The sequence below is a fragment of the Bos grunniens genome, chromosome 14 (genome assembly GCF_055505025.1).
Source record: "Bos grunniens cultivar Pamir isolate PY7600 chromosome 14, Bosgru_T2T1.0, whole genome shotgun sequence".
In the NCBI taxonomy this organism is placed as follows: domain Eukaryota; kingdom Metazoa; phylum Chordata; class Mammalia; order Artiodactyla; family Bovidae; genus Bos; species Bos grunniens.
This window is the reverse complement of record NC_141178.1, coordinates 4,829,444-4,856,225: the sequence shown is the minus strand read 5'-3', so window position 1 is coordinate 4,856,225 and position 26,782 is coordinate 4,829,444. Positions and strand designations below refer to the sequence as shown.

The window sequence follows — 26,782 nt, the reverse complement described above, 5'->3', positions numbered from 1 at the left end:
GCAGCCATGTGAGTTGCTTTGCAAGAAAACCCTCCAGTCTCAGCCAAGCCCTCAGATGCCTGCAGCCTCGGCCAATATCTAACAATCTCGTGAAAGACCCTGGGCCAGAACCATCAAGCCAAGCCTCTCACAAATTCCAAGCCCACTGAAATCATGAGAAAATAAATGAAGACTCTTATTTTGAGAAACTCAATTTTGGAGTGATTCATTATGCATTAGAGAACTAATATAGCAGCACACAAAACCAGATAAAATGCTTTGCCTTTATGGAGCTCACATTCTAGCAGGAGGAGACAGGTAATAGGCAAACTAAATAAATACATGGGATGCTATGTGGTGATAATAGATGGTGGAGAAGGAGGGCAGGGATGTGGGAGGCCTTGGGATTTTACAGAGGTAGTCGTGAAGCCCTCACTGAAAACAAGGGTGTATGAGAGAAGACAGGAAAGAGGTTCCCAGGTGGCACAGAGGCAAAAAATCCGCCTGCCAATCCAGGAGACACAGGATTTGGGTGGGAGTTGCGGCGGTGGGGTGGGGGGTGCGTGTTTCGCTCTCTGAGTCAGGAAGATCCCTTGGAGGAGGAAATAGGAACCAACTCCAGTATTCTTGCTTGGAAAATCCCATGCACAGAGGAGCTTGGTGGGCTACAGTCCCCGGGGTCACAAGGGGTTAGACACGACTGAGCGACTGAACACACACTCAAAGAGGAGAGGGAGGAGCTTTGCAGATATTTAGTGGGTGAGCGCTCCAGGCAGAAAAGTAAGAAAGCATTCAGGGTTCAGGGATGGGCTGAGAAGGTTGGGGGAGGAAGGTTGTCAAATAGGGCTTCACAGGCTATTGTAAGGACTTTGGCCTTTATCCCGAGTGATGTGGGAAATACTGGAACTTCTGAGCTGAGGAATGACATGATCTGATTAATATCTTAGTGGGATTCCTCCTGGGGTGGGTAGAGATTACAGCAGGGGAACCAGTTAGGAAGCTATTACAGTAATCGAAATGAGAGAAAGACTGTGGTGAGTTAAGCAGAATGCAGTAACTTCTGGCTGTTCACTTCCTTCTTTATGTTTTTCTGAATTTCCCTAATTTCTACAAGCACTCTTCATGACTTTTCTAATCCAAAAGGATAAAAAGATGTTCATGAAATCTTTATAGTCCTCAGTAATTTCTATCTTATTTAACAAAATATAGACAATTACGTAATTCTTAGTAGGATTTCAGAACAACATAGTTCTGAACAAACACCACACAAAAAGAGAGTCAGAAACTGTCAACTTTAGTCTAGATATAATCTTGGGTGGCCTGGGCCTGCAGCGCCTTGGAGCAGGGCTGGGGTTCCCAACCAGAGATGGAGGCTGGGTCACAACAGCAAAAGCACCAGATCCCAGCGACTAGACTGGCAGTTAGTGACAAGGGCCCTGGCCCTTTGGCGCTGCAGAAAAGAACTTCCACAAAGACAGGAGTGGTGAAGCAAGTACAGTATTTATTAGGAGGAAAAGTACAGTACATATGGATAGACACATGGGCAGACTCAGAGACAGAGGCCCCGAGTTGCGCCCTGGTGGCAGTTTAAATCACTTATGTGGGGCATTTCTTCCAGATTTCCTCTGGCTGCTCATTTTGACTTGCCTGGGCTCACAGTCCATATTCTGTATATCTCAGGATCTTCCCGTGTGTGCACGCATCTTAGCCAAGATGAATTCCACCGAAAAGGCATCTGGGTAGAACAGCAAAGGAGCCTCTTTTGTGCATATGCGGCCAGGGAGGGTCTCCTGACTTTGGGACGAGAAATATGTGGTCTGTGCAGGGTCCAATCTCGTCCCTTTGGTCGCTTTACCCTGGGGGGCCCATCTGCTTCCTGCCTCATATAGACGCTGAACAGAACAATATCAACAGAAAAAAAATCTCAAAATCATTGCTGAGCTTTAGACAACTTGAGTGTTCACATTATCAACTAAACATGGTAATTACAAATCACAGCAGCCTTTAATTTTGCTTTAAACACTGTTGAAATTTGGAGTGCCAAATGATAATAGCTCACTGCCTCCTTTGCAGTTACCAATTTTCTGTTTTAAACATGCATTTGCTAAGTATTTCCCAATTCCTATAAGTTTTAACCATTGCTTGCATTTTAACCTAGCATCACAAAAAATGTGAAAGGACTTCATGTACTCTTTGAATATCTTTATTGTCTTTGTGTTAGGGATTTCACTGTTCCTCACCTTCAGGTATTTCATACGCAAGCCATCCTTTGCGACTGTAATTAGTTCAGGTTCAGGATTTCCTGGTGGGCTGCGGTCGCACAGAGTCGGACATGACTGAAGCGACTTAGCAGTAGCAGCAGTAGCAGGATTTCTAGGCATTTGGCCAGGAGATTACTCTGAATAAAATCTGCTTAATTAAATTAAAAACATATTTGTCAAACACCTATCACTTCCAAGGAATAGTACTACAAGAAGCTAAAAAGAAGTGTTCTGGGTATTTTTCAGTCTTGCTAAAGTTGATAGAGCTTTAAAGTTATTTTCAGTGTGTTGGCTACAATCTCTTCTCTGCTTCTTATACTTAAGGAAATTTTATTTCATTTATGCCACACCTTCCATGCACTGGAAATATGGAATCTTGGATGGAAATATAAAGGTGAGTAGTGAACCTGGCCCCTGAAGAGTACATGGACTAGTTGAGAAACAAACATACATACCAGTAATATGATATTTAACTTATAGAAAATAAATAATAACAATATAAAGTCTGTGATCCACCTCCTACAGCTTTAGAATATCCTGAGAAAGTGTCGTTTTTCCTTCACTGCAGTGTTACTTATTCTTATTCTACAGATATTTCCAGGAATCTGACCTAGCCAAAAAGATGGAAGGTCCTGTCTGCCCTACTTTATTATACAGAATATGTTATAAATGTTTCTTCTTAGTCTGAAAATAAATTCTTCTGTCACTGAGGGGTTAAAGGAAGAAAAGACTCTGCACTCCTATAATAAATCATGAAACTTTTCACGATAATTGGCTCCTCACAAGAAACGCATATTTCATTGAAGGGTAGCTTTCAGTACTGGAGAGGGAAATACCCACTCCAGTGTTCCGGCCTGGAGAATCCCACGGACACGACGGGGCGGCTCTCACTTCATTCTTGCTGCGCGGCTTGTTTACTTTGCTGTGCGTCTGCCGCGCTGTCAGAAGTTCTCATCTGACTGCGGAAAGCACTTCAGCTCCGTCTCATTACAGTCCTCCCCTAGAAGTCCCAGCGCTAGCCCTGGATCCGCTCAGCCCCTAGGCGCTCTGCGCCGCCCAGCGAGCCTGGGGCGCCCCCAGCGGCGTGCGGCGCCGCGTCCCGGGAGCGCGTCCCGGCCAGCCCGCAGGACGCGGCCGAGGGGCGACCGCTGTGAGACGGCCCGCGCGGTGACCAAGACGCGCCACCTGGCTTCTGTAAGCGAGCCCGCGCGAGGAGCTCGAGGCGCTCCCGTCTTCGGCGTCTCCCCCAAGTAGAGCGCCTCAAGGTAGCACCGGGCCAGACGCGCTAACGTGCGGGACTCCGCGCTGCGAGCGGGGCTGCGCAGCGTTCAGGGGCGAGAGCTCCGCGGCGGAGACGGCCCTGTGGGCGGCCCTACGTCGAGTGGCTGGGAACCAGCGTGGGCGGAAAGGGCGGGGCTTATGGCCGTCTACCGACCGAGCTCTGGGACGGAACCACGCTCTGTGGGCGGGCCGTACCGCTGTCTACCCACCGAGCTCTGGGGCGGAACCACGCTCTGTGGGCGGGGCTTACCCCTGTTCCCGCCCCCAAGCTCTGGGACGGGACCACGCTCTGCGGGCGGGGCTTCGCTCGGGGGCGGAACCGCGGCCCTGAGGAGGCCCTTTGACAGGCCCTCTCATCCCGGAACTTCCGGGTCTCGCGCGTGCAGATGGCGTTACTTGGAACCTGAGAGGCTCTACGAGGGTGTCGGAGGCCTGGTGAGAGGTTAGTAAAGGACACTTCCCGGGCGCTAGCGCGAAGCTTCGCGGGGCGGGGGCGGGCCTTGCGGGCCGCTGCCGTCCGGAGGTCGGCTCGGTCGCTCGCTGCCTTGGGCGGCTGTCCTCGGCCGCCGGCCCGCGGGCTCAGGCCGGAAGGCCGAGTCCTGGGCCCTCAGCCCGGGGCGGGGGACCAGTGTACAGTCTTTGTTTGGTCATTCGTTTCCACGGGGTCGTCACGGGCGACCCCTGTCCCCGCCCTGTACCCCGCTAGCTGTCACCTTCTGCACGAGCCTTCCTCGAGTCCCCAGGCCCGTTGGATCTTTCCGTCTGCTCACTCCGCTTTATGCTGCCAGTCTCAGCCCCTGTCTATGTGTCTTGTGTTTGTATATGTTTCATATGATGCATATGAGTTCTGTACCGCACTTGGCACGTAGTAATTGGTTAATGAATGATCGGATTCTGGTTACTTATTGGAAGGACTTTAATTTGGGGTGACTTTCTATGTGTATTTTCTGCTTCTATAATACGTATTTTCTACTGTGTTCTTTTTTTTTTTTTTATTAGGAGTACTATTAGGATTCAGGAAGCTTTGCCGTTTCTGTTGTTTCCTAAAGTTTGACATTGAAAGAGATACGATGTGAGCAAAGGGAAGAAAGGAAGAATGTGCAGAGTCTTCAGAGATTAATTAGTATTCTAAGGTGGCTACAGAGATATAGCAGAAGATACCTTTGACACATTTATGCTAGAATGAGGTTTCCTGCAACATGTCAGGACAGAGAATATTGCTTTTTGTGGGCTGGAGAAGCCATTGAAGGATTTTAACATTGGGACTGTTCATTGTGTACCACCGTGCAGGATAGACTTGAATGCATATGGTTTAAGCCAGGGCTTGACAGTCTTTTCTTTAAAGGGCCAAAGAGTAAGGATTTTTGGCTTTGCAAGCCACAGTTGTAGCAGGAAAGCGGCCACAGACAATACATACATAATTAAGTGGACAGAGCTGCGTTCTAATAAAGTCATTTACAAAGGCAGGTGCCTGACCTGATTTGGTCTGTGAGTAAAGTTTGTCCAACCTAGAGTCTAACCAAATTGTCCCAGGGACTAAAGCAATAACCTAGTCCTGAACTAGGCAGTACTAAATCATGGTTTTGTGTTGCATTTTTATGTATATGTGAGGCCATATCACATAACGAGAGCTCAGGATCTAGTCTTCCTGGCTTTGAATCGTGGCATCCCCTGACTACTAACAGTGTGACAATGGGTAGATTAACTTATCTTTGCATCAGTTTTTTAATCCATAAAATGAGGATGAAATAGTACCTCCCACAAAGTATTTTTGTAAGAAGTAAAGCACATAAAATGTTAGCATAGTGCTTGTACATGTAGTCAAAGCTTAATAAATCTTAACTGTTAATATTTTTGAAATTGTTCCTCATGTGCATTGTTAAAGACAGGTTTGAGAGATGTTTCTCAACATCAAAAGTAGAATTTATAGGCTTAGTGTGTTTAGCTGTAGAACAAAGATAACATCTAAAGTTTTTAGGCAAGAACCATTCACACAGAAGTGATATGGAAGTCATGAAAGTAAGGCTGGGATTTGGATGTGCAAGATTAAGTACTGATTTTGAGGAGCTGGGGCTTCCCTGGTAATTCAGAGGTAAATAATCTTCCTGCAATGCAGGGGACCAGAGTTCAATTTCTGGGTTGGGAAGATCCCCTGGAGGAGGGCATGGCAACCAACTCCAGTATTCTTGCCTGGAGCATCCCATGGATAGAGGAGTCTGGAGGGCTGCAGTCCATGGGGTTGCAAAGACATGACTAGCGACTAACTTTGAGGAGGTGCACACAGGAGTGAAAATGGGGCAAGTAAAAAGGAATGAAAGAAGAAGAAAGGAGCCAGTCTTAGAGTATGAAAGGAACCCCAGTGGAATATCAATATGTAAACTAGCAGAAGGATGGGTTGTAATGGTTAGCATTGTCAGATGCCACAGAAAGTTGAAAAAAAACCATTGTTGTGTTGGTAATATTACTTAATGTATCTAACTGGCAGAAATTAATGTGGAACCTCTTACAGTCCAGGTGCCAGAGATGCAGAAAAGAATTAGATACTCTCTGCACTCAAACAGGAAAATCTGTAGGACCAAAAGACATGGAATTTAATACAAGTAGCAGTTTTAAAAATAATCAGGAGCAAGGTGGATCTTCTTAAATTTAATCGGTACCTTCCTAAATTTTAATTGATTTACAGTTCATAAGTGTGGGCAACTTAATTGAGCTCGCTCTTTTTTTCCTAGACAATGGCCAAGAACAAACTAAGAGGGCAGAAGTCCAGGAATGTATTCCACATAGCCAGCCAAAAAAGCTTTAAGGTTAAAAATAAAGCAAAACCAGTTACCACTAATCTTAAGAAGGTGAGTATCACTTAAGCACTCTGACTTTACTGTTTACAAGCAAAGCATAATTGTAAAGCTACTGAAAACCTGAATGTTAATATTTAAAACAGGTTCTTAGCCTTTCCTACAAAAAAGCAAGATGATTTTAAGTATTTGTTTTAAAAAGAAAAATGATGAAGAAAAATAACCTCCCTTTCTTGAATCCAAATGTGCAAAAGGAAAACATTTTAACTGCAAATGTATGAGGCTCCAAGTAACAGTTAATTCTCAGAGCCTGGAAATCATTAAAAAAAAAAAAAATGTTATGGAAAAGTTCTCTGTAAATTTATATATATTCAAGAAGCTCTTAACAGAGCCAAGACATGGAATGTCAGTCAGCACCCATTCTTTTTCTCCTCAGTTAATTCTTATTTCTCTGGAGATACCTAGAGCTCAAATAAAAACCTGAAAATAGGAGATAAAATATTTTGTTTCTTAAAATACAAAATGAAAAGAGTTGCTTTATCTTCTTTTCAAAATATTTGGGGAATGAGAAATTTCAAGTAGACACCTTAAGAAGATGATTCAAGGAAATGTTTTCAAGCTTAAGTACTAGATGGAGTCAGCTCTCAAGGACTTACTAATTATCATAATGGGCCATAGAAATGTAACATTTTATCTTTCAGTCTTCATGAACTAGCTGAATTAAACTTTTTGGTGGAGCAGTTTCTTGTCTTTGGAAATGCTAAAAGGGAAATAAAGCTGAATGATATGACTGGAGTTTGGGGTGACAACTGTAGATAGAATTGACTTCAAGGTTGATGCTGAAGCCAAGACCTGAGTGACAGGAGCTAGTGACGCCAAGAGCAGTGAAGCATTGGGAGCAGCAGCATGTTTTAGGCAGGGAGAATAGTGAGTGCAAAGGCCTCCAGTTGGGGAAGAGCTTGGTGTATTTGGGAAAGATTACTTTGTTTAGACAGAAGTCCCAGAAGCTTCGTGGATGCTACTGGAAAAGACCTGTGGGTAGGCAGCCTGGTTGGAGAAAGTATCAAATAATTTTCTCAGAAAGTAGCCTAACTTATTAGGGTAAGATTGCCAGGCAGCACATAAAAAAGGTAAATTGAAGTTGGTGGAAATGAACTTAAGTGAAGCCAGGCAGCCAGTTGTGACTTGCTACAGCTACCGTTTCAGGCTCAGAAAAGGCTGATGGTTGAGTTTAACCAAGTTGCCACACAAGTCTGATCAAGGGAAAGGCGGACAGTTAAGAGGGTGTAAGGAGTGACTGACAAGTGGTCATGGGATCTGTGTAGGCTAAAGAAGTGGAGGTGGAACATGTGAACAGTAGTGAACTTAGAAAAGGTTTCAGTGAGATTTAAGAATTACTAATAAACTAAGTGAACTAGAGGGACAGGAGGTGGTGCAGCCTAAGGTACCACATGGCAGTGATGGCAAGGTTAAGTCGTGGGAAAGATCCCTGGAGTCGAGGACCTGAAAAGATTAAGTGGCCATCGGGTAGGTTCTTGTTGAAGCCACTAAGCAGTGATGCCAGGCACGTGGGGGGTCAGTGAGCCAACGTTTGAGATCTTTCACAAAGGAGTAAGTAATCATGGTTTAGGTAGGTGACAGTAGTGAGAAGGATGTCAGAATGTCCTGGCGCGTAAGGTGCAGAGCAGCTGGGAGTTTGAAGGAGAAACGGTTGGGGCGCAGCAGTGAACAGAATGCCCCCCCCCAGCCTTGTAGACTCAAGCACGGAGGGCTGCACGGGCCACTGTTCTCAGGAGACGGCCAGGTGCTGCCGTCAAGGAGGATTCGGAGAGGTGCTGTTGGGACTCTCGAAGGGTTCTATCCAGGGTCCTCGTTTCACAGATAAGAGATGGTAGCGTCATAGCCTGGAAAGATTATAGGCACATGTTTTGGCCTGCTTATACCAGGAAAAGTCAAGGTAGAAGGTATAGCTACATAATTCTTTTTTTTTTTTTAAACAGAACCTTTATGTCTAAAGTGTCTCAATAAGACTAAAAATTTTAGTGTGAATTATCTGCACAAATTGGTAGGATGGACAAGAGTTTATAGATTTGGGGGTTTAATAAGATTAAAGTTGCCTATATTTTATCTGTAATGGATTTAAGATCATGAATTACTGCTCTTTTCTTTTTTTAAAAGATAAACATTGTGAATGATGAAAAAGTTAACAGAGTGAATAAAGCTTTTATAGATATACAGAAGGAACTGGCAAACTTCTCAAAAGGCCTTTCCCTTGAACCTCTGCAGAAACAACTGGTGAGTAGAAATCACTTGCTTTTGTTCTGGCTAATAAATTAAACTCCAAATTTTCAAAGCCCATATTGATTGTAATTTTTAGTACTTGGCTCTGTAGTATGTATAGCACATTCAGACTTTAAAACATTGAGTCTAAATATGGGAATTTACTGTTCTACTTCCAAAAGTACAACTGGAAGAAATTATATTGGAATATATGTCAGTAGACTGTCATTTTTGTTTACAGTTGTTATCTCAATTTTAAAATGTAATTTCTTCTCTCTAGATACCTCAGCAGTGTCATGAAAATGTACCAGTTAATGTTGATGAAGCTACCAGATTAATGGCTCAGTTGTAATATACCAATGATGCATCAAATTCCCCAAAAAGACCAATAAATTTAATCTTTTATACAATTTTATTTAAAAAATCTTGTTAATGTACAGGCATTGGCACATTTTAAAAACAAACTACATAAACAGATCTTTCCTATAACCTAGGAAAGTGGAATGTCAGAAGTCAACAAAATGTGATGAACTTAAAGTGCTAAAACAGAAGGCACTTCACAAACTCTGTTCACTGAAACAGTTAATATATCCTAGTTTACACCCTTCACGTTATAAGTGGCAGTGAATGTCTGGATTGGAGGACACAAAGGAACACGGACGGTCTTGTGGCAGTACAAGTGGAAGACAGAACAAGTGATGAGCCCTTGGCCAACTTTCTTGTTTCTCATGACCTGAAGTCTGCTTTAACTTTCTTCTCATATAAGGGGAAGAAAACAGAAGGGTTCAGAATGGGAAGAAAAGTTGAAATTTCAGAAAGTAATTACTTGAGGGTGTGGAGGGTTGGTGGATGTGAAATCATTTTTTCTCCTGAAACAGTCAGAATCCTTTGTTTTTATGGTTGAAGTTTTGTGAAGCAAAAATAAAGTATTAGGGAAGAACATTTCAGAATCAGTGAACTAAAAAGGTGTTACATTCATTATTTTAAATACTTAGGTTATTAAGAAGTCTAAAATGTTACACAGTTAAGAGGTAGATAACAGTCCCAAGTTTCCATGGAATCTAATAATTTAGTATCTGAACATCAAACAGATCACAAACGCCTTCATTATCATCTAAATTAAAGTTGTAGTCATCTGCTGGGGTCGGAGAAAGCCGTAAGAGCGGAAACACTGCAAGCAAAAACACAAATGCAGTGTTAAAGATGGTTTCTGCATACAGGTAATGATGTCTTAGATAAAACACTATCAAAAACATCAAACCAAATTATGCTTCCCATGTTATACAGGAAATTAAAAAAATACAATAGGAAATGTAATGATCAAATTAATAATTTGTGTTTTGTGTGTATCTTCAAAGATTCTTATTTAAAAACATTTTATGCACTGATTATAGGTTTAGCTTGGGAAACAGAAGTTAGAAATTTTATTGGTTGAATTCATCACTAAAATGATTCAGAAACAGAGTATTTTCTCTGATCTGCTAAATAAGCTACCACTTTGAAAACAGAGAAAGGAATCAGACATAAATTAATAAATATGCTGAAATTCTCTGCTTTTACAGAAATGTTTGATAAGTCTCTTAAGTGGTTACTAGGAAAGCTTGTTCAGAGAAGGCGATGGCACCCCACTCCAGTACTCTTGCCTGGAAAATCCCGTGGGCAGAGGAGCCTGGCAGGCTGCCGTCTACGGGGTTGCTAAGAGTCGGACACAACTGAGCGACTTCACTTTCACTTTTCACTTCATGCACTGGAGAAGGAAATGGCAACCCACTCCAGTGTTCTTGCCTGGAGAATCCCAGGGATGGGGGAGCCTGGTAGGCTGCCGTCTATGGGGTCGCACAGAGTCGGACACGACTGAAGCAACTTAGCAGCAGCAGCAGCAGAATGCTTGCTAATTTAACAGCTGCCGTGGGTATGTGTTAGGAATCCAAGAACTTACAGGAAGCAGAGGCCCAGAGAGTTACTGTTAAAAGTAACTACAATTTTAAAATTAGCTGATTTTTAGGAATTATTTCTGGTTAGATGATGTGGCTAACACAGAAATTGGCCATGATGGGCATATTTACAAAACTAAGTTTTCAGATTTCTTGTTGACTCAGATATATTGTTTTACTCTTCTTGGCCAGATTCTTCAGGTGTGAAAAGGGCTAGTATGCCAACAGTATAGAAGTTTATTCTGTAAATGTGATTAAGTATCCCCTTATGAGTTATTTTTCATAAAAATGCAGGCAAAGAAATGCTTCATGATGTCTATAACTTAACTATAACTTTCATGAACCATCACAGTACATTAAGCAGTTAAAAAATACAGGTTCTTCATGTCTTTTAAATCATAAGGCCACTCAAATTCTAGAAAAGCATTATTAATATGTAAGTTTAGTTATTTTTTTTAAACTACTTACCATCAGAAGACATTAACTCATCAATGATATCTCCACTAATAGATCCTGCTGGAAACAAATGTGATAAAAGTTTTTTTACGTTTCTTTTTATATATTTTGACAGCAAAAAGAACAAATATGGTTTAATTCCAAAATGGAATCCTAAGGAAAACTGTAAATACATATATATTTACACAGTCTATGAAACAAGTAGTAGTAATACAATTAAATGGAGAGGGAATGGGCAACCCACTCCAGTATTCTTGCCTGGAAAATCCCATGGACAGAGGAACTTGGCGGCTACAGTCCATGGGGTAGCAAGGAGTCTCGGACACGACTTAGCGACTAAACAACAGAATATAATTAAAGACAGGATCTGTTTTTAAATTTTCCTCATAATACATATTCCAGTGCTGGGCACATAGGAGACACAAAATTATGACTTGTTGATTAGGTTTACTATTTTGTCTCCTATACTAGACAAGAGAATAACATCACAACTGAGAGATTCAAAAATGCTCTCTAACTTGTCCAATGCAGTCTTCATATTTTCTTCTCTGCTTTTGAAAACAATGGCCGTGAACTCACCTGAAGACAAGTCTGTGGCTGGCGTGTGCTGGAGAGGCTGGCTTCGTTCAGAGACAGGTGGCTCAGGCAGGCTCTGGACGGCCGAGCTGGGCTTGTGTGGAGGCACTGGGGTAGGAGGCTGAGAGGGAGGCTGCGCGAGGTCGTCTGGGGGGGGCACTGGGAAAACCACGGGCTTAGATGAGCTGGACTCTTTATTTATAAGCAGCACGTGGATAGGTCCTGAATGACTCTTTAGATTGATCTGGTATTTCTTTTGTCCATTCTGACCCTTTGAAGTTATTGGGCATAAACAAATGAACAAAGGTTAACACCTCTAACCAACGTGAAACATTAAAAATGAGATAGGCAACTACATATCCTTCTACTTCTCTGTGTATGCATTCTAGAGAGTTTCATGTTGAAATTCCAACTAAAAATCTTTATCTACTTAAAAAAATAACTAATGGAACATCCATACATGAGGGAACTCTCTGTAACCTTGTTCTGTTTTTTCCAAGTCTACTGTAAATGTGTTACCATATTTTCATTTAAAGAAAGGCAAAGCTATAGGGACTAACTAAATACAACAAAAGTAAGTCATTAAATCAAAATAGTGTAGCGACCAGGAGTAGAATGGGATATTGAGGATTACAAAGCTCTTGACCCTAGAAAGTAAGCTTTTCTCAAATACTGGTCATCAAAAACTCCCAGCTGTAGAATGCTGGAAGGCACCTATTTTTGCTGTAATGATCCACTCTGTGCTGAGCAGTGCTCAGAGCGTTTCCCTCAGCTGTGGAATGCTCTCTCTTTGGCGGCGGCAGCCATGCTTACGGTGGTCATCTCAACATGTGGTCTTAAACAGCAAGTTTCACAAGGCAAAACTTTTTTCCATTCAGCAAAGCACAAAGACAACTGATTTTTCCTACAGAGATATAAATGTAAATCCCTCCATTTCAAAAAGGTGATTTGTATCCTGAGGCTTCAGGAGCTATAAATGCCTAAATAGGAACTTCTAGGATGGCTGGGAGAAGCAAAGGAGGTAATAGGAAGTAACAGTAATTTTTTTCCACCTTTTTAAATTGTTAGTTTTCAAATCTGTTTTAGGAAATTTGAAAATGAAAATCGTGAAATTTATATTAGCATAGAGTCAACAGATATCTTTGACTCAATAAGCCAGAAAATGTTTTTTAAAAGACCTAATTTAAAGCAGTATATTATTGTTGATATTTAAAGTGAACTTTTTCCTCAGGATTGTTATATTGGCTGTAGATTGGTCAAACTGATTTTTTAAGGTTATTGACTGTATCATCACTCATTCCTTGATGTCTTCTAGCTCAAATAAGATTTTTCAAAAACTAATATGTTAAATGATCAGTCACATCCATAATTTTGCAAAAGTACTGAAGACATCTAACTTCAGATATGAATACTTACAGACAACTTAAAAGCAGTAACTTGAAAGTGTTTACAATTAGCTCATGTTCAGCTCCAGAAAATGTTTGTCCCTCGTGAAACAGCAGATCCATTTTAACAAAAGCTATCCTACGTACGTACCATTTCTGGAATAGGTACCTCCAGTTGTGTACCAGAAGGTGCTTGAATGGCCAAAAGTGTATCACCTGGTCAAAAAAAATTAAGAAATAAAGATTTTTACATTTTAGGAACACTACTGATCTTGCAATACAGCGGCCAAGAGAGTGGGCTGTGGAGTCAGAATGCTGGGACTTGGTGACCTTGGGCTCTGGTTCTTATTCTGTAAAATGGAGGTGACATAACTTACCGCACAGGGTTTTTGAGGATTAAATGAGGTAATATATCTATCAGTTTTATATACAGAGATACAGATACCGCACAGGGTTTTTGAGGATTAAATGAGGTAATATATCTATCAGTTTTATATACAGAGATACAGATATATATAACATCATTTAATCCTCAAGGGCTTTCCTGGTGGCTTAGATGGTCAAGAATCTGCCTGCAATGCAGGAGACCTGGTTTCACTCCTGGGTCAAGAAGACCCCTTAAAGAAGGGAATGGCAACCCACTCCAGTATTCTTGCCTGGAGAATTACATGCACAGAGGAGCCTGGTGGACTACAGTCCATAGGGCCACAGAGAGTCAGATGCGAGTGAGCAACTAAACACGTGTGTTAGTAGATCTTACAACAGGGTAAATGTATTCACTCTATTCTCATTAACAAATTCTGCTCAAGTTAATTTTGCTTTCATTCAGGCTCATATCATGTCTGAGACTCTCAGAACTTCCTTTCAGCCTTACTTAAATAACACTGTTTAGTTAAGTATTTATATTGCTTAAATAGGTATGATACAGTGAAATCTTAAGCTTACATGAACTTTTGAAGCCAGCATCTACAGTAATATCTGCTGGGCTGAACATTAAGAATATTTCCCCAAACTTTAAGCAGTAAGGCCACATATAAAACCAGCATAGTCTTAAGAGTCAGATTCTACTTGGCAAAGCGTTTGGCAAACTTTTTTTTTTTGGTATGTGCATGATACAAGACTGTCCTTTTAATAGCCCATGCATATTTTACTTGTGTTATATATATTATGGGAATTCAGCCCCCACCTCCATTTTAGTTATTCATAGTGGCAAAGATCCTGCCTGCCGACGCAAGAGATGCAGGTTCGATGCCTGGGTCAGAAGATCCTCTGCAGTAGGAAGTGGCAACCCACTCCAGTATTCTTGCCTGAAAATTTCCATGGACAGAGGAGCCTGGCGGGCTACAGTCCACGGGCTGCAAAGAGCTGGACACGACTGAGCAACTGAGCATATCATCTTAAAGGGAAAACATGGAAGCCAGGGATGGAATAAGGTGAGGAATAATTTTCCAGATTTAACAGCACATCTGCTGCTGCTAAGTCGCTTCAGTCGTGTCTAACTCTGTGTGACCCATGACCCTGGTGACGGCAGCCCATCAGGCTCCCCCGTCCCTGGGATTCTCCAGGCAAGAACACTGGAGTGGGTTGCCATTTCCTTCTCCAATGCGTGAAAGTGAAGACACTCAATCGTGTCTGACTGTAGCAACGCCATGAACTGCAGCCTACTAGGCTCCTCCGTCCATGGGATTTTCCAGGCAAGAGTACTGGAGTGGGGTGCCATTGCCTTCTCCGGCACATCAATGATAACCATGTTCTAGCTCAAGTTTAGTCATTGACTCTGTGATTCTCTGACTCTGAGACTGTTATTTAATTCCTCTCTGTCTTCGCTGCCTCTCCCACACAGAATTTATACCTACCAGGGCAGGAAATGAAGTGAAACCTGGGAAAAGCAGTTATTGTCATGAGAACAGAAATGAAAGCAGCCTATCAACACATAGCACTATAGAGGGAGACCAAAAAATGTCCACAAATACAGAAAATAATGACTTGAGGTGACTGCATGGGGAATTTTAAATCACATTACACTAAATACGTTGATCAAAGGAAGAACATAAGAAAAAATTTACTAACAGTACTTACCATTAAAACAATTACAGATGTCTTCATGAGTTACATAGGAAAATGTACTGTCAGAGAGTTAAGGAACAACATTTATATCAAGGCCTGGATATATAAATTAAGATAATAAATCTGAAGGCCAAAGTGACCAAATGCATGAAGGGACTGTCACACATGGTCAGATCAAAAAGAACACAAGTCTTGTCTGAAAAGGCAATCAAAGGTCCGTGAGAGAAGTATCCATCCTTCGCTCTAAGAAGGAGCCACTCTGTGTTTCTGTGTCATCTGAGGACTCTAGGGAGAGGGAAGGAAGTGCATTCCATGCAGACAGGAGCTTCTGGGCAAGGACACTGATGGGGGAAGGATGCTGTCGGTGGGAGTGAAGAGTCAACTACAGAAGTCGCTGCATCGAGACTCTTCTTGGGTCATGGTTTGGGGAACTAGGCGTGCCCGCGATCTTGGCAAGCAGTGCAGCAAAGTGCGTGATCAACTAGTTCAATGCTTTTTGGAATCTCGGGGCTCCACAAGGCACAGCTGAAGACCCCCATTATTATCAAACTGTTAAGGAGTTCTGATTCTAGAAAGAAAATAACAAATGACATCATGGACTTGTTCACAAAAGACAAGAGAGTGAAAAATTATATACACACTCAGAAGTTCATGAGAGGTGGTACAAGATAAATGTAGTTCAAATGTTCCATATGAGTATGGGTAAGTCACAAATCAACAGTCACATATCTGAAAGAACACAGTGGTCATAAGGAACACATGGAGTATATCACTAATGCTTTTCCCCAAATATGGTAGATATCCCAACCAGCCTTGGAACCCTACCCTCTACTAAAGTACTATCTTTGGGTTAATATTAGGCAGAATGTATCCTGGACTGATTGCAGGCCTGTGATAGTTCATTTTCAAACCAAAATTACTTTTTTAAAAAACTCTGAAACACTGAATGATTTAGGTTCAGAACAATGGTTTAACAACGACTTCCACATTTGCAGACTCCCTGTAAGCACACGTTAGCTAGTGTAGTGTATCCTGTCAATGGGTAGACCACATATAGGGGAATCTGCAACAGACGCATCTGTTTGCTAATAGATGTACTATACGACTTGAAAAAGTAACCATTTAAAAATATTCATATAAATTATTAGAAGAATGTTATAATCACTTGCAAAACTGAAGTCTCTAAAAACACTAGAATAAAGTAACTGATGTTCAGACTGAAAGAATATATAAATACATATTATATCTATGTATTTAAAGATTTAAAAGGATTTCTATTCAAAAGGATATCTATTATTAATGGAGTCGTCCATCACATTTTTGATGCTTTGCTGTAGCCACAACTTCTGCTGATCAAGTTCTCTTTCCTTCAGTTCTAGATCTTCAATTTCAGCTTTGAGATATTTTAATCTATCTATGACTTCTTTAGTATTACAGCCAGCACCTACACCTCTTAAAAACATATGAAAATTAATATCCCCAGTATTAGACCCAGGTTAACATCACTTAATTTTTATAGTAAAAATTGTTAAAACTCACCAAATATATTTAAAACAAAAATCTTTACACTCTTCTAAAATCATTAACCATTAAAATCTTGAGAAAACGTAAACACCATACCATTGTCTAAACAAACACCCAAATTACAAAATTCTCAGTCTGTCCTAGTGTGCTCTTTGTCTCTAGAAGGTCGACTGGTAACTGAGGCACCAAAGGATGCCGGAGTCGAATGGTCACACTGGTAGTCTCATTATGTGGACTCGGATGCGGGTAAAACAGATTACCATCTTTTAGTCTTTTGTTGGGATTTTTGGCTAAAATAAACTGAAAAGCGAAGGATAAGGGGGGCAAATTTGTGGAAAAGAACATGTTTGTCACAGTCAAACATACAACAGTTAACAAATGACAACATGCATTTCAACTAATCATTATTTACAAAGTACATATTCTTGTATGTATGAGACTTAGTTCCTGTTTTCAAGGAGTTTATATTAGGTGAGTACATAGAACACCCGGGCAAAGAAGGATTAATGATACAGAGCAGGATGCAGTGTGCACCAAGTGAGCAGCTGGAGGGAGAAGACTTGAACTGTGAGAGTGTAACTTAAACAGCGGAGTGAGCCAGGGGCCATCCCGTGTCACATAGGAGGGACACAGAAGCCCAGAGGTGTGGCAGGGACATGCGAGGGGCTGTGTGACCAGTGTAGATGGCTGGGACAGAGGACTCAGGAGACATACATAGCAGAAAGGTCAGCGTTCACAGAGCATTGAGAAGAAAACGGTAGACTAGAGCGGTTTGTAACTTACTTCCATTGTATACTGTTTTTTGACTTTTTTTCAATTAAGTCAATTCCTTCCAAGACATTGGTGATATCATAAATTCTTCTTTTTTGCCTCACAGCCAAAGTATCTGCAGCCTGTTTAAAAAGGGGGGGAGGTGAACAAAGAAATAAATTACAATTCATATTTTAAGGCCAAAAAGGCTTTGGTTATTAAGGTCACAGCATGAGAGCCCAGTCTTAAATTTGACCTGGTCAGTTGCTTGGGAACAATAGCAGGGTATGTGCAAAGCAACCATCAAACACTGAAAATACCAAAGAAATGATTTCATTTAAAAGCCAGCAGATGTTGGAATGGAGGAAAAAAAATGAAAAGGTCATGACACAAAGCCCACAAAAATAAAAGAACACAATGAGAATATTTCATATCACCTTATGGGCTAATCCTTAAGAGGCGCTGCTAATTGTCTGCCCTTGTCACTTCCTATCTTATTTCTCTGTTCAAGAACAGTCTTGTTTAAAGACAGCCTTAGTTACTTTTTTTTTTAATTGTATCTCAGCGATTTTTAAACAATGAAGTCAAGATACTGAGTAGAAAATTCTAAATTATACACACATTGTATAATACCTTGAAATGCACAATCTGCATTTTCTAAATTCAATGAAAATAGAGGAATGAATCATGCCATCCCAAAACAAAGCATAAAATTGACAAGAAATAAAAACCTATTGCACAAGGTTGTGGTACTAGCAAATACAGAAGTTTGGTAGTTTCACTTACATTAGGTAAGACCAACAAAAATACTTCATGCTACCATGTCATGAATGAATTGAGGAATGCTGTTATAGTTCCTCTAATTGGTTCTCACTCACATTTCTGACATTTGTTCCTCACCAGTATAAACAGAACCTCAGAGGTTACCTGAAAGCTCTTTTTTCAGAGTAGATTAGTCAAGACTATTTTGAACGTGGAGTCACATTTAAGATTCATGGTAGTAACAAAAAAATACATGTATGTCCTTACTGACAATGTTCAGTACATTATCTACAGAATTTAGTCTCAGATGATTAGTTACTGGCTACCCCAGGGTGTCACTAACTGCTTCATTCTATATATATAAAGTTCCTCCTACAAAAACCAGGGAAGCATTTTTGTTTCCTTCCACGGGGAGCAAGTGTGACCAACAACGGCTCACTCCGCAGGCCTCTGGAACCTCTAAGTGAGATCTGGTGGTTGTATCACCAGAAACACCAAGTGCCTGCTGCCAACCGCTGAGGTCTTCAGCAGGGGTTTCGTGCCTCAGACAGTGGACCAGGAGGGTGACTGGGTGTGGCAGAGAGAAAGAAGGAAGAAGCAGGGCCTGAGGCTGTTTGAATCCCCAGCTCTGACTACTTGGCTCATCTCTTCTGGAAGACAAGAAAACGAAGAGGACTCGCCACAGTTTCGCCCATACCCTCTTCACTGTACTAGGCGGTTCCCTCCCTGTCTCATCTACCAGCAGAGTTTCTGTTCTGAGGTGTGAGGCTGTCTTTCTCAAGAGTAATCGTCTGCCGCAAAGCTAACTGTAAGAATCTTAAGTTGTGAATTCATGTCTCATTTCCCTCTTGAGAAGTAGCCAGAGCACTCTCAGCTCTGCGTCATCCGTAGCTACGGACTCACACACCAAAGCAACAGCTCACCAGGTATGAACCAGGTCACAGAGCTACTCTCGGTCACTAGGCAAAGAGCCATGAGATCTCAAGTTTAGTTCAAAATTTGTGAAAAGTATCTCATTTACAGTTTATTTGTTGTTGTTCAGGCACTAAGTCATGTCCAACTCTTTGTGACCCCGTGGATTGTACCCTGCCAGGCTCCTCTGTCCATGGGATTTCCCAGGCAAGAAGACTGGAGTAGGTTGCCATTTCCTTCTCCATTATTATTTATCACTGCTTAACAATTACAACTCCAGGAGTTGGTAATGGACAAGGAAGCCTGGCGTGCTGCAGTCCATGGGGTTGCAAGGAGTCGGACACGACTGACTGAACAATTACAAAATTGAATCCCTGATTCCCAAAACGAAGTATCATTTCTTAAAAATCTATTAAAGCATATAAACATACAAATGACCAAACTTAAAGAGGATCTCCAGGAGGCTTTTATTTTAGCAGCTGCATCAGCTGAAGTCTGGTTCTGGAGCTGGGCACACCAGCTCCAGATGCAACCCAGCCCTGCCACTTCCTATCTTCAACTGGCTTCAGGCTTTTTAAACCTCATTTCCTTTTCATAAAATGGGATAACATATGCTGAATTGTGGGGGCTATGCAGGATAATCTTAGCACACTGTCCTCTAGGTAATTTATACTTAAATGTTGGTAACAGCCTCATCATCAAATACAGGTTGAAACAAGGGATCAAGGGTAAGAGTTGGCATGGATATGGACCTATCATATTTTTTATGCAGGGTTTTAAAAAGTTGCATTAAATTCTTAATTTTATTAAGTAATCCAAGACCTTTGTATTCATAAACCCATACCACGAATCATCACCAACTGCATTCACTTCTTCAGCTCCCACGGGGTGCCAGGCTTGTTCTGGCTCTTGAGGATACAGTGGTGAGAGAACAACAGCCCTGCCCTCAAAAGAGGGAGGCGGTGAACATGTATTAATGTAAGTATTCTCGTAGGAAGAACGCGTGTAGGCCGGTACTGCATTTGACAGACTTTTCAGAGAAGGGCTCCCTGATAAAGTAGTCTGGACTGAAGACAGTGACCCCAGGAACACCTGGAAGAGGTGCGGGGGAGGACAGGTGGAATAGTAGCGGGGGGGGGGGGGGGGGAGGTGGGGCAGGGAGAGAGGAGGAGGGAGGGGAGAGACAGGGAGAGGGAGACAGAGATGACAAGGAAGAAAAGGCGGCAGGGGCCATGTCACCGGGCCTTCGTGCAGCCACTGTGAAGACCGGCTTTCCCCCCCACTGAAACAGAAAGCCACTGGAAAGCTCTGAGCACACGGGAACTTGACTCAATGTTTTAAAAGGTTCTCTGGTGGAAGCAAGGAAACCAGTGAGAAGGCAGCGGTGACAATCCATTCAAGAGATGGCCGTGGAGACTGAGAAATGGTGACATCCGGGATCTGTTTTGAAGGTACGGTAAGCAGGTGATACTGAGAAAGCAATTGACAGCGACTCTTCCCTTTTTGACGCAGGCAGCTGGAGACAGGAAGGCTGCAGGAGGGGCAGGTTTGGGGCGCTGGAAATCAGGAACTCTGCTCTGGCCATTTTGACACCCCAGGGGAGAAATCAAGACCACTGGATATGAGAAGTGTGTGGGTTAAGGGAGAAGTCCCAGTGGAGGTACAGTATCAGGAGTCATCAGTAAGTAAGACATTTTAGGACACAGCCTGGCACCCACTGGATTCGCCTAGGAGGTGAGCATAGACACGGAAGACGTCTGAGGGCCAACCCTTGGGTTTGGCAGTGTTAAAGATCCAGGGAATGAGGAGCAGGCTGCCACTGAAGTAAGAAAAGCAGGGAGAGTGGGGTCTTGAAAGCCAAGAGCCAAGAAACAGTGAGTGTGTTAAGGGCTGCTGGCAGGGGGAGCCAGTTCACCGAGCCTGCATTCCTGGATTTGACTATGGAGACATCGTGGTGACCTTGCAGCCAGTTTTGACAGCAGCAGAGTCAAAAGCCTTCTTGGAGAGATTAAGACAAGAGTAAAGGAAAGTTGGAGTGGACAGCTCTTCTGAGGACATTTATTGGGAAGAGGAACAGAAGGGGGCAGCGGCTGCAGGAAACTATGGGGCCTCCCCAGGAAGTTTCCACTTTCCTTCATCTCTCTTTCCTTTTAAAAAGGGAACAATTTCCACACGTGAGGATGCTGAGAGGAATGACCTGGTCAAGGGGGGAGAGGGATAATTTGTGATGCAGGAGAGAGAAGGGACAGCCACCAAAGAGACAGTGGAAGGTGGACAGCGGGGGACGTGACCAGATGAGCGGAGGCAATCAGCCTTAGACAGTAAGAGGGCACACTACCAACCGGAGCTCTGCAGGAGCGCGCGTGTGCAGGACGGTAGATGTGGTGAGAGGTTACAGGGAGGCAGACGCGGTGAAAGGTTACATGACAGTAAATGAGGTGAGAGATTACACGACGGTAGATACGGTGAGAGGTTACACGACAGAAGATAGGGTGAGAGGTCACACGGCGGTAGACACGGTGAGAGGTCACACGATAGTACATACAGTGAGAAATTATGACAGTGACATGTTGAGAGGTTACACTACAGTAGATACGGTGAGCCATTACACGACGGTAGATATGGTGAGCGGTTATATGGCAACAGATACGGTTATATGATAGTAGATATGATGAGAGGTTGTACAACGGAAGATAAGGTGAGAGGTTAGGCACCTCCTTCTGGGTGCTTTTCCTCCAGCAGAGAGAGGAGAGAAGTGGCTGAGAGGAGAAAGTGTGATCCTTGTCTAGGAGAGCCCAAGGTAGGCAAGCCTTGGAGCAGCAATGCTGGGCCCCACTAAGGCCCCGTTGGGCTCAGCCACTGGCATTTCTGGGCATGTCCCTGAGGCCCTGCAGAATGCCAGGATGTTGACAGGGGCAGGCAGAGAACAAAACAGGGGCGGCTTCATCCCATGCTGCCCTGTAGCACTGAATAAACACCCATGTGTCAAACGCATTAAATTTACTTTGAAAGTTTACATTTACTATTGTAACACCTGACCCGTAAGGGGAGCATAAGCCATAAAGGAAGCATCTACTAGATGCTTGAGTTTACAGAACAGACAGATAGACAGAACCCTTTGACACAGATTTCCCCTCCAAATATGAGATCTTTTTCTAAAAATCTCACCACCAGTGAACAAAGTGATATCCATAGTTTGAACAAAATAAGAGCTTGTGATGCTTTTAAGAGGTGGACAAGTCAAACAACCCGGAGAGCTGACAGAGATCACGAGTAAGTGCTAACAGGGCTTCACGGACGTTCTGGCCCCGCCCCCTCACTTTAGCAGATGACTCCAGTAAGACCCCTGCTAACTCGGGTCGGAGAGATGGGGGCTAGCTTTATTTGGGTTAGGATTAGTTGCAGCTCATTTGCTCAAGGATGTTATCCCCATGGAGCCTGACGCTGCGTTCAGAAGGGCTGACATAAACACGGTAACTACGGAAACGTCCTGTCTCTCAGGTTCTCCATCTGCAAAGCAGGAACTTCACTCTCCAGGACCACAATTGTTACCACGCGTGCACTCAGCGTCTTGGCTGCTGTGCTTCCGAGACTAGCATTACAGCGAGGAGGTCCAGATCCAGAAACCAAAACCGTGCAGCAGGAACACTACAAAACATCAATTAGCTACATACACGCACACAAACATGCACAAGTGATGGGATCCTGAAAATAAGGTAGGAGGACCTCAAGTGATGCGTCAAGACGGCTTATAAAATATTTTAATGAGAATTTTTTAAAAACCTGAGCAAATTCATTTTCAACTGTATTCGATAGTTATTTTGCTTTATCTCATGATAAGATTACTCATTTCAAACACTGTTAAAGATAATTGAGATGTAAAATGTTTGATTTCAACCCACAGTTAAGAACCATTTATAAGCCAGTAATGGGGTAATTGTGTAATAGGATCGTTCACAGATATTATCTAATTTAATGCTGACAACTGCTTTGTAAAGTAGGTATCATTCTCCCTGTTTTTTTAGGAAGCAGATTCAGAAGGCTAATGAACAGTCAGATGAAATTTGGCATTAATTATACATTTATGAAACAAATTCGTGGCAAAATATTTTCAAATGGGCTATCATTTTAAAAGACTTTAAATACATGTGGTGGACAGTCAAAAGTTCCCAAGCTATACAGATGCACTGAATAGCAATTCAAGTACCACTGATGGTTTCACTGAGAGTATAAAAATGGTCTGAAAAAGCCAAAAGATCTTCATTTCCATGTATTTATTTATTTATTTATTTAAAAATGATGACCAGAAAAAAAATTGTAAACATATTCAAGACTTCGAGACCGTGGCTACCACCTTCTAGAATGAGGCTGAAAAAATGAAACAGTTCTGGAAAGTGAAGTGTTATAAGAGACTGAAAAAAGAGAGATTACTGAAGGTGGGGGCAAAAAGGACAGAGTTCCTGGAGGAGGCTGCTTTTCTGCTTTCAAGGCATCTGTAGCTGTTAAATCAATAAGGAAATTAAACACCACAAAATAACTTACTTACTTTAAGGATACAAACCGCTCCCTCCAGAACCAGCACTAAGCATCCAAGTGTTTTCAATCAGTGACCTTTTCCTGAAGGAATCTCTCCTTAAAAGTCTGCGGTGCTTTTGCTACCCCAAACTAACTGCTACTGTATATGATATTTTCAAGTGCACAAGCTTTAACTTTGTTCTAATTCTTAAAATGTTTGAACAGACTCTGCATAAGCTTTTCAAAAGAAGCTTAATTGTACTGTCTTACGCAAGTCACCAAAGAGTTCTCAAAAGGAAAAAGAAGACAGTTGATAAAATATCTATTTAAGTAGGAAAAGCCTGCTAGGACTCAGTTCTAGAGACTGCTCGCCCGAGTCCCCAGCTGCATGCTTTGAAATTCTCATGTATGTTACGTTGTTATACCAGGAACCAAACTAGGCAGCATCTGCTATTCTACCACCCGGCTCTCCGTCTGCACATTTTTTATAACCCTGATGGTTAGTCATGTATGGATGTGACAGCTGGACTATAAAGTAAGATGAGCGCCAAAGAATTGATGCTTTTGAACTGTGGTGTTGGAGAAGACTCTTGAGAGTCCCTTGGACTGCAAGGAGATCCAACCAGTCCATCCTAAAGGAGATCAGTCCTGAGTGTTCATTGGAAGGACTGATGCTGAAGCTGAAACTCCAGTACCCTGGCCACCTGACGTGAAGAGCTGACTCATCTGAAAAGATCCTGATGCTGGGAAAGATTGAAGGCGGGAGGAGAGGGGAGGACAGAGGATGAGATGGTTGGATGGCATCACCAACTTGATGGACATGAGTTTGAGTAAGCTCCGGGAGTCGGTGATGGACAGGGAGGTCTGGCGTGCTGCAGTCCATGGGGCTGCAGAGTCGGACATGACTGACTGACTGAACTAATGGTTAGAAGTTAGGAACCGTAGAAGTGGCAAAGAAGTCAGGGCCATGGGCTAGGCTGTGAGATAGCAGTTAAGATGTTGAGATTAAATGAGTATATCCAAAACACTGAGCAGAGTGCCTTGCACAAGTATTACATCGTGTTAGTCATTATGACTATTATTGATTCAGTTTCTCACTTATAGTAAGAAAACACCCACCTTTGAAAAATGTATTATGGAATGTAAGGACCATCTTTATTTATCTGCAACTTTAATACTTCAGAACACAGTCAAGCACAATGAAGTAGAAGAAAGGGCTTGTGGAGAAGCAAAAATAGATGCAAAAAACTATATTTTACTACTCAAAAAGAGTTCGCTCATTTGGATCCTATTTATTCCTTTTCTATGATTCCTAATGGTGGGGCTATTTAATGTCAATGTGCACAAGAAAACTGGAAGTACCATCTAGGACACTGGTGAGGAACCGCAACAACCATCAAAGGATGTGGCAGAGATTATAGGAAGGATAAAAACTCACAAAGCAGACGACACTGAGGCCACTGGACACAGCAATAATCCACCACACTTAGAAAAGCTTTGGGGTTATCACCTCAAAACCTAAGGTGATAATCCTTAGGTTATCACCTAAAGGATACAAAGAATAATGTTCATCATGACTAATCTGAGTTACACCAAAACCAAGTGCAGTCTTTTCAGCTTTAAACTGCAGACACGTAATGGATTTTGGAAATTTTTCAAACCAAAATGGTTTAAATGTTCTTCTGTAAGAAATGTTATTAATAGACATAAACCCTTAGCTAATCAGAAAACTCCTGCTATGGACAAAAATCTTATTATCTAAAGGATAAACAATGGTTTCAGAATACCTGGACTTGTCACATTCAAGGATACATTAGTCAGATTTTAAAATGAACCTAAAAATCTCAAAGGGATTACAGTGCATGTGCCCGATGGCTGAGTTACACCCCATTTCCATGTCAGTTTCCTTCGTAACTGTGACCGGCAGCCTATTCCGAAGACTGATTAACCCCCACCCCCAAATAACTGCGATCTGTCTCGCACACACACATGTATATGCATCAAAATATCAAAAATTTCCTTCACCAAAAACTTCTAAATGTCAAATCTACAGAAGAAATTAAAATGAAAAGATAAAGATTTGAGTATTTCAATAATTAAAACTCACATATAAGAAAGCATTAAAACCACAAATTAAAACAGACAAAAGACACATTTCACACCCCAAAATTCACAGCCTTAAAAAAGTTTTCAAACTTTTAAAGAGTCAACAAAAGAATAAAGAAATGCAAATTGAAACAATGAAAATACACCTCTATACAAAGACTTATACCTGAATAAAAGCCCAAATTTGGGAGCAGCAGGTGAATGGGTAAGCAAAGTGAAGTACAGCCACAAAACGAAATACCAATCAGGGACAGAAAGAAATGAACTACTAATATAGGTAACAAAAGGCGTGAGTCTCCAAAATGTCCTGCTGAGGGAAAGCAGCTCAAGCTGGAGTGCATTCTGTATGAGCACACTCCCGTGAAGCTCTGAGTTTTAATCCATGGAAAAGAAAACAGAGCGATGGTCCTCAGCGGGGTGTGGAGGTCGGGGGGTGGCTGGGAGAAGGCAAAAGGGAGCTGTTTGGGGTGATGGACATGCTCTACACTTGGCTGTGGTGGTGGTTACAGGTACAAGCCTTTGTCAGACTCACTGTATCGTACACTTAGAATGGGAGCTAAGAGTCAGACACGACGGAGTGACTGAACTGAACAAATCACACCTTTATAAAGCTGACTAAAAAAAAAAAGAGATATTATTATTCATCACCTTTCAAATCTCCAGAATATGAAAACATCAGAATACCCAGTTATCTACTTGGAAACAGCACTTACAATGTGCCGGGCACTTTCAGTGTTTTAAACGTAGAACTCCCTTTAGCCATTTGTATAATAACAACCATTGTCACCAATTTTGTAAAAGCAGAAAGTAAACTCAGTAACTTGCCCAAGGCCACTTAACATGGTAAATAGAGTCAGGACGTAGGCTCCCTGGTGGCTCAGACGGTAAAGAATGTGCCTGCAGTGCAGGAGACCTGTGTTCGATCCCTGGAGGAGGCATGGCAACCCACTGCAGTATTCTTGCCTGGAGAATCCCCATGGACAGAGGAGCCTGGTGGGCTGACCTTTTAGCCACTAGGCTGGTCCTGATGTGGTGAGGGTTCCTGGTCATGATTATATGCTTCTAGTAGACTATAAGCATCATTTTTTTTGTAAAGCAGTTTGGCAACAGCCATCAAAGTTTTTTGCATTTTTAATATCCTTTGATCTAGTCATTGTTTAGATTATCAGAAGCAGAAATCATTCAAAATGTCTAAATGCCAA

At 42.1% G+C, this 26,782-nt stretch overlaps 2 protein-coding genes and 1 long non-coding RNA gene across 6 annotated transcripts in view; 1 reads left to right on the top strand and 2 right to left on the bottom strand.

Moving 5' to 3' along the window:
* Positions 1-1,460: 1,460 nt before the first annotated feature.
* LOC147358974 (uncharacterized) lies at positions 1,461-3,506 on the bottom strand. Of its 3 annotated transcripts, none has more exons than XR_015140450.1 (3): positions 3,024-3,506; positions 2,220-2,388; positions 1,461-1,871 (listed from the first exon to the last, which is right to left on the bottom strand). It is a non-coding gene; the product is annotated as an uncharacterized LOC147358974 (long non-coding RNA). The 3 variants fall into 3 exon arrangements; XR_015140448.1 differs by having other exon boundaries at positions 3,081-3,506; XR_015140449.1 differs by having other exon boundaries at positions 2,220-2,391; positions 3,081-3,307.
* Positions 3,507-3,890: 384 nt separating this feature from the next.
* Positions 3,891-9,003, top strand: RBIS (ribosomal biogenesis factor). The gene is made up of 4 exons (XM_086335807.1): positions 3,891-3,963; positions 6,251-6,367; positions 8,492-8,608; positions 8,874-9,003. Exons 2-4 carry the CDS (start codon positions 6,254-6,256, stop codon positions 8,943-8,945), a joined length of 303 nt encoding a protein of 100 aa, XP_086191933.1. The 5' UTR covers positions 3,891-3,963; positions 6,251-6,253; the 3' UTR covers positions 8,946-9,003.
* The window catches only part of E2F5 (E2F transcription factor 5), a 35,689-nt gene continuing 17,898 nt past the window's right edge, over positions 8,992-26,782 (bottom strand). The window contains exons 2-8 of one of the 2 annotated variants that reach the window (XM_086335810.1): positions 17,319-17,428; positions 16,302-16,463; positions 15,024-15,067; positions 13,096-13,160; positions 11,563-11,830; positions 10,996-11,040; positions 8,992-9,764 (exon numbers count right to left, since the gene is read on the bottom strand). In XM_086335810.1, coding sequence (XP_086191936.1) covers positions 9,655-9,764; positions 10,996-11,040; positions 11,563-11,830; positions 13,096-13,160; positions 15,024-15,067; positions 16,302-16,463; positions 17,319-17,428 — 804 coding nt within the window. In that variant the 3' untranslated portion in view covers positions 8,992-9,654. Of the gene's footprint in view, positions 9,765-10,995; positions 11,044-11,562; positions 11,831-13,095; positions 13,161-15,023; positions 15,068-16,301; positions 16,464-17,318; positions 17,429-26,782 lie in introns of both variants that reach the window. The other variant, XM_086335809.1, reaches the window with a different exon arrangement.

Bases quoted from the DNA above. Each gene is read 5' to 3' on its own strand.
- RBIS (XM_086335807.1), top strand. From the start codon at position 6,254: ATGGCCAAGAACAAACTAAGAGGGCAGAAGTCCAGGAATGTATTCCAC. The intron at 6,368-8,491 runs GTGAGTATCACT...TTTTTTTAAAAG, and splicing joins TTACCACTAATCTTAAGAAG to ATAAACATTGTGAATGATGA. The intron at 8,609-8,873 runs GTGAGTAGAAAT...TCTTCTCTCTAG, and splicing joins AACCTCTGCAGAAACAACTG to ATACCTCAGCAGTGTCATGA.